This window comes from Pipistrellus kuhlii, unplaced genomic scaffold (genome assembly GCF_014108245.1).
Source record: "Pipistrellus kuhlii isolate mPipKuh1 unplaced genomic scaffold, mPipKuh1.p scaffold_m20_p_9, whole genome shotgun sequence".
In the NCBI taxonomy this organism is placed as follows: domain Eukaryota; kingdom Metazoa; phylum Chordata; class Mammalia; order Chiroptera; family Vespertilionidae; genus Pipistrellus; species Pipistrellus kuhlii.
The window spans coordinates 177,093-183,930 of NW_023425595.1; the positions used below are offsets into that span (position 1 = coordinate 177,093).

The 6,838-nt window shown below is 65.7% G+C and overlaps 1 protein-coding gene across 7 annotated transcripts in view; it reads right to left on the reverse strand.

The window, feature by feature from the left end:
- CCDC86 (coiled-coil domain containing 86) overlaps positions 1-6,049 on the reverse strand; it is a 20,493-nt gene extending 14,444 nt beyond the window's left edge. The window contains exons 1-6 of one of the 7 annotated variants that reach the window (XM_045577506.1): positions 5,764-6,049; positions 5,699-5,730; positions 5,150-5,626; positions 3,084-3,213; positions 1,201-1,275; positions 408-1,088 (exon numbers count right to left, since the gene is read on the reverse strand). In XM_045577506.1, coding sequence (XP_045433462.1) covers positions 975-1,088; positions 1,201-1,275; positions 3,084-3,213; positions 5,150-5,626; positions 5,699-5,730; positions 5,764-5,988 — 1,053 coding nt within the window. In that variant the 5' untranslated portion in view covers positions 5,989-6,049 and the 3' untranslated portion in view covers positions 408-974. Of the gene's footprint in view, positions 1-407; positions 1,089-1,200; positions 1,276-3,083; positions 3,214-5,149 lie in introns of those variants that run through there. The other 6 variants (XM_045577504.1, XM_045577502.1, XM_045577503.1 and 3 more) reach the window with 6 other exon arrangements.
- Positions 6,050-6,838: the final 789 nt, after the last annotated feature.

Genomic DNA, 6,838 nt, shown 5'->3' on the forward strand with positions numbered 1-6,838 from the left:
GGGGGGAATAGCAGGTCTCCCTCCTCTGCCTGCCGAGGACTTGAGGGGAGACTGTGCGTTCAGCTCTGCACCTGGCAGAGCTGGTGCCGGTGCTTGGTGGGCAAAGGGTTTGTGGAAGGGCCAGTGCTCCCTGGGCCACCCGGCGGGTCCCTGGAGTCGGGCAGGCAGGTGTGCTGCCCAGGACCAGGCAGGGCAGCCCACAGCCGGAGCCCGGCAAACTGCAGCCGCTGGAAGCCGAGGAGCAGCCAGCCATAGAACCCCTCGCCCAATCTCCCCCTCTCCCCCCCCCATAATCACCACACTGCTGCCACCGCCGCGTGATCCACTCGTTTATTGTCTCCTCCCCGGAGTGAGAGCTCCCCGGCACCTGTCTCTGCCTGTATACAGCAGGTGCTCAATAAATACGCTTGTAGCCTGGATGGGCATGAGTTCGGCACATCTTTGGGGCTTCTGCGGAGGCTGGTACCGGAGAGGGGGCTGGAGGGGAACCCCGCCACCTCCCGTCTTCACCCTTCAGTGCTGAAAGTGGGTGGAGCTGGGCTCAGTGGGTGCAGAGGTGCCCAGAGCGGCTCGGGAAGGGATGGGGAGCTGGGTTCTCCCTGCGGCCTCCTGGTCTGGGAGGGCCCGGACCTTGACCCAGAACATGCACATTTGGAGGGTCACCCTTCAGCTCCCTCAGGAGGCAGAAGAATGGCTCTCCTGAGCTTGAAGGCACTTGGGGAAGGAGCAGGGGTGGGTGGGGAGGGAAGAAGGGGGGCCGCTGGGAAGCTGATCCTCCCCTGGCCCTGCCCCCAACCTCTGCCAGGGCCCGGCTCCCTCCAGAGACATGCCCGGCCGGGAACTCAGGGCCCACTGGAGCGGCTTCCTCTCCCGGGCCAGAGGAGTGCGGCCCGGCAGGGGTGTGTGTGTGTGTGTGTGTGTGTGTGTGTGTGTGTGTGTGACGGCACGTGCCCGCTCCAGGCTCGCTGTCCGGCTCAGTCCTGGGCCGCCGGCCGGGGCAGCTGCTGCAGCAGGGCCAGCGTGTCCCGCTTCTGGATGGAGCGCAGCTGCTTCTTCTTCGCCCGCTTCAGCTTGGCGGGGTTTCGGATCTGGGGGTGAAAAGGCAGAGCAGCGATGAGGCTGGCGTCTCCCCTGCTCCCCGGGAAGAGGGAGGCCTGGGATGGCGGCAGGGGAGGGCAGGAGGCAGGGCCCAGCGCTCACCACTTGGACGACCTCGGCCTTGCGCTCGTTCTCCAGGCGGCGCTGCAGGTTCTCGGCGCGGCGCTGCTTCCTCTCCTGGGTGCACAGAGCGGGGAGGGAACACGGGTCCGGGTGAGGCAGCCCGTCTCTCAGGCCCCCAAGGGAGCACTGGCAGTTCCTGGGGAGGAGGGCAGGGCCTCGCCTCCCGGGCCCTGGTGGGGGGCAGGTGGAGGGCCACCGTGGGGGAAGGTCCTGGCTCCGCCTGAGAAGGTGGGCACCTGAGAGGCAGCTGAGGACAGAGGCTTGGGCGGGGCTGCGGGGACGCAGGCACATGTAGACAGAGGCCCCTGGGGGGGTGTCTCCTCACCCCCACCCTCTGCCCAGAAGTCCAGGTGCCCAGGTGCGGGGCTGGGAAAGATGGAGGCCACAGCAAAAAGGCTTTGGTTCGAATCCTGGCTCGGCTACTTCTTAAGGGGTGACCTTGGCCAAGGAGTTCACCTCTGTGCTTCACCCAATCTTTACAAAGAGAACGCCCCCCTAAGCTTGTTTGGAGGAACGAGGAGAGGCACAGAGTTGGCCAGTGTGAGCCGGCCATGGGAATGCCCAGAGGGATGGAGGGGGACTGTTGGGAGCGGAAGCCCATTTGCTGGGTGCCGTCCCTGCTAGGCGGGGCGGAGGCGGGGGCGTCCAGGCTGCTGCACGGCCAGGGGCCCACCTGGCTTTGGGAATTGAGTGGGCAGGCGTGGCCTGGGCCTGGTAAGAAATGAGAAGTGAGACCTGGGCTCCCAGGCAGGAGGCCTCTTGCACAACAAGGAGCAGCTGCTAGGAAGTGAGATAAGGCCTCCACGCAGGGGACAGCCGCTCCTTCTAAGGACCTCGGCACTGGGGCACCCGAATCCGGGACAGACGACTGATGGGCCCCGAGTGATGGGCTCCCCCCCACTCTGAGACAGGCGGGTCCGGAGCTTGGGTCAGGCATTCATTCCTCCGGGGCCCTGGGATCACCAGATGGCGGGTCCCCAGGCAGCCCGGGTCCCCTGAGCGTCACTGGCCCACATCAGGCCTCACTTTCTCTGTGCGGCCGCTGGGGTTTCCCCCTCCCTGGGCCGCAGAGCCAGGGCTACACTGGACCTCCCTCCACCTTCCCTGCCCCATGGTCCCAGACTGCACTGCTCCAGCCAGCACCCCCCTTGCCCCCCTCCCAGCAGACACCCCCTCCAGCAGACACACCCCCTCCAGCAGACACCCCCCTCCCAGCAGACACACACCCCAGCAGACACCCCCCCAGCAGACACCCTCTCCCAGCAGACACCCCCCTCCCAGCAGACACACCCTCCCAGCAGACACCCCCTCCAGCAGACACCCCCTCCCAGCAGACACCCCCTCCAGCAGACACCCCCTCCCAGCAGACACCCCCTCCCAGCAGACACCCCTCCTCCCAGCAGACACACCCCCTCCAGCAGACACCCCCCCCCAGCAGACACCCCCCCAGCAGACACCCTCTCCCAGCAGACACCCCCCTCCCAGCAGACACACCCTCCCAGCAGACACCCCCTCCAGCAGACACCCCCTCCAGCAGACACCCCCTCCAGCAGACACCCCCTCCCAGCAGACACCCCCTCCCAGCAGACACCTCTCCTCCCAGCAGACACACCCCCTCCAGCAGACACCCCCCCCAGCAGACACCCCCCCCAGCAGACACCCCTCCTCCCAGCAGACACACCCCCTCCAGCAGACACCCCCCCCAGCAGACACCCCCCCCAGCAGACACCCCCCCCAGCAGACACCCCCCCCCAGCAGACACCCCCCCCAGCAGACACGCCCCCCAGCAGACACTCCCCCCCCAGCAGACACCCCCCCCCCAGCAGACACCTGCTCCCAGCAGACGCCGGTTCTGCCCTCACCTGCCGGCGCCGCTCCTTTTCCTCCTCCAGGTGCCGTGCGAAGTCCCGGGCCAGCTTCCTCTCCTGCCGCTCCTTCATCTTCTGCTGCCAGGAGGTGCGCAGGGGCTTGTCCTGCACCATCTGGGAGAACCTGGGGGGGGGGGGGGGGGCTTGTGGGGTCCTGTGCTGCACCCGGCTTCTCCCCTAGCTCCGGCTCTTTCCTCCAACCCGGTCAGAACCACCTCCCACTGCCTGCGTGTGGGCAGTCACCCCCAGGTCACAGACCCGGGCTCCCCTCCACTGCCTGCCGTGTCCTAAGCCTCTAAGGTGGGGCTCCAGTTCTGTCCGTTCCAGAGGAGCAAGCCCAGCCCCCAGCCCCCATTCCCGAATCCCTGCTGGTGGCCCCTGAGACCAGGCACCAGCCTCCGCCACGAAGCCCTGCTGCTCTCCCCAAGCACAGCGGCCGGCGGGCAGGAACGCGGGAGGGCTCCTCCCTCCCGGGGCGGTCTGGAGGGCACGCTGTCAGGATCCGGAACCCCTCTCCAGGAGAAGTGACAGCGCGGCGGCTCGAGGTAAACACAGGAGGGAGATGGCCTCTGGGCCAAGGCTCACACAAGGTGCCAGGACACGCAGGTCGGGGTCTGCCCGGAGCTGAGAGCCGTCCCGGGGAGGGTCAGCACAGCTCTTCTGGGCCATCTCCTCCCGCCTTGCTCCCCGGAGTCCGGCACTCAGTCTGTACCTTCACCCAACTGCCCGACTCTGCCTGGTTCTGTCCTGCTCTCCCCCCACCCCATCCCCGGGCCTGCCTCTGACCCCAGCATGCCCCCCACTGCTCCTTCTCCCTCCGCCGCCGGGCAGGGGACCTGGGCGCAGCCAGAGCAGCGCTCCAGCAGAACTTCCCACCGCGGTAGCCATGCTCCACGTTCACGCTGTTCAACCCGACACCAGCACTCACACTGGTGGCCGAGCACCTGACCTGTGCTTGGTGTGACCGAGGGAATTAATTTTTAACTTTAACTTTAATCCACATAAATTTAAACGGCTAAGGCCTGGGCAGTGCAGTTCCAGAGCATCGCTCTGCCTGGAGATGGGAGGCGGCCTGGGTTTTGAGACCTAAATCCGCCCTGTGTGTCAACGCACAAGGCAGCTGGGCTTCAGTTAAAGGAGACGAGAACTGTTCCCATCCGAAGGCTGGCGGGAGGTCCCCTGAGACAGAGCTGCAGAAGTCCTCAGCACAGGGCTCTGCACACAGTAGGTGCTCAATAAACACCACCCTTCAGAGGAGGCACCGGGCCCGTCCATGGAGCCCTGTGCAGAAGGGGGCATTTGGCACGAGAGCAGGGAGCCAGGCCTCCAGCAGCCACTGCTGCCCCCACACCCCGTTAGCTGACACCTGGAGCGGTGCTGTCTGGTTCCTGGGCTCACTGGCCAGCCCCTGAGCTGCTTCCTCCAAGGCCCCCAACATCAACTCTGTGACCTTTGGCCCTCACCCCCAGACCTGCCTGCAGCCCCTGAAGGTGTTTTAACGCTGGAGCAACAGTCTCCTGACCGGGTTCTCTTTCACCCCGACCGCCTGCGGTCTGCGCACCCCCGGTTTCTCTGCAGAGCCCCGTTTCCTCACATGCAACATGAGGCTAAATCGGCTGCCTCCCAGGACTCATGTGTAGAGCAAACCCGGGTGCATGCTGGTCCCTGTTTGAAGGCTCATCCTCGCCAATGCTTAGCCTGTCCAATGTCCTGTGTTGGTAACACTGTCTCACAGAGACAGATCATGTCACAGATCATGGGTGAACACAGACCTCACGGCTCCAGCTGCAGTGCTGCTGACCTACTTCCCCTTCCTCATGGGGCGGGCAGACAGGGGTAAATGCACTCACAGTGGGGTGCTGTAGGGAGGTCCACAGGGACCCGGGAAAGCAGCACGGAACAGCCGAGCTGTCACTCTCCTGGGGTCCTAGGGCACCTACCACCTCCGGAAGATAATCGCCCGTTACTGTGAGCTCTGTCCAACCCGGAGGCTGCCTGCAGGCTGCGCCGGGGCCCGCCCCCCGAGACCCCGCCAAGCCCGGCCGCCCCTCCCTCTTTACCTCTTCTTGGCGCGGTCCTTCCACACCCGCCCCGACTTGGGCTTTCCCTTCGGGATTAACGGAACCGCCACCTCCTCCTCCAGCTTCTTGGACGCCGGGGCCCGTGGTAGAGACCCTTTTCGCTTCTTTGGGCAAAGGCCACCTCTCCCCGGCTCCCGGGCCGGAGGCGGCTGGCTCGGCAGGTGCGGGCCGGGGGCGGAGCCGGGTGGCGGGGGTGCGGGCTCCTGCAGCGGCGGCGAGGGCTCCGGGCCCGGCGCTGGCTGTCCGGGGTGGGGTTCGGGTGACCCGGGGCCCGGCGGCTGGGCCAGATCCTCCGCAGTCGGGGCCAACTTCGGGCTCGGCTCTCCGCGGCTCTGGACGGCCTGCGGGGACCCCCCTCCTGGCCCGGGCTCACGTCGGGGGCGCTCCGGACTCGACGCTGGCTGTCTTCGGGGAGACTCCAGGCCTGGCTCTTGCTGACCCTGGGGGGACCCCGGGTCCGGACCCGGCTCCCTCCGGGGGAACTCCAGGCCTGGCTCTTGCTGACCCTGGGGGGACCCCGGGTCCGGACCCGGCTCCCTCCGGGGGGACCCCAGGCCTGGCTCTTGCTGACCCTGGGGGGACCCCGGGCCTACCCCCTGCCCCAGCCTGGGCGATCCCGGGCGTGTCTCCGGCTGGCGTCCGGGGGAATCCAGGCCGGGCGGCCGCACAGGCCGCGGAGACGCGGGCTCCCTCGGTTCCTCTGGGTTCGACTCGAATCCCGCAAGCGCTCGCCTCGCCCGCAGAACCGCGGTGGGGCTCCCGGGAGACTCCGCCTTCAGGCCTCCCAGCCGCCGGCTGCGCCTCCGAGGGGTGTCCATGGCCCGGCCCGGAAACCTCCCCAACCCGAGCGCACGTGCGGGCTCCGGGGCGGCCGGCGCCGTCCTATGACGTCAGGAGCCGCCACGTTCGTGCTGGGCAGAAGCGTCCGTAGCCAGGGCGGCCATGTTGGTTGTCGGCGGGGGGCGGGGCTTACTAGGCGCATGCGCCGAGCGTTGGGCCGCCTGGCTGTGATGGAGCTCCAGCTTGAGGTCGCCTGCTGTCTTCAGAAGGGAAGGGAGAGCGCAGGCAGGGACGGGCAGGGAGACCCCTTTCCTGGAGAGAAGAGAACCGGAAAGGATCCAGGGAGCCCGTAGGCACAGCTATTATAGATGGACACGTTGCTGCTCACCCTCCCTGGGCCTCAGTTTTTCGTGTGGGTGGTCTTTCCCTGGTTTAGTGCATCTAAACTAAGGTGACCAGACGTCCGCTTTTGGCGGGACAGATTGTTGAAAATAGGGACGTCTGGTCACCTTAATCTAAACGGACCCTGTCGGAGCCCTCCTCCCCGCCCGAGTGACAGGGCAGACCTGGCAGGTCCTGGAGGCGGGAGATCTCTTAAATCTTTTTATTTTATTTTTATATTTTATTGATTTTGTACAGAGAGGAAGGGAGAGAGATAGAGAGTTAGAAACATCGATGAGAGAGAGTCATCGATCAGCTGCCTCTTGCACACCCCCTACTGGGGATATGCCCGCAACCAAGGTACATGCCCTTGACCGGAATCGAACCCAGGACCCTTCAGTCCCCAAGCCGACGCTCTATCCATTGAACCAAACCGGTTTCGGCTCTTAAATCTTTTTTTAAAAAATTATTTTTAATATATTTTTATTGATTTCAGAGAGGAAGGGA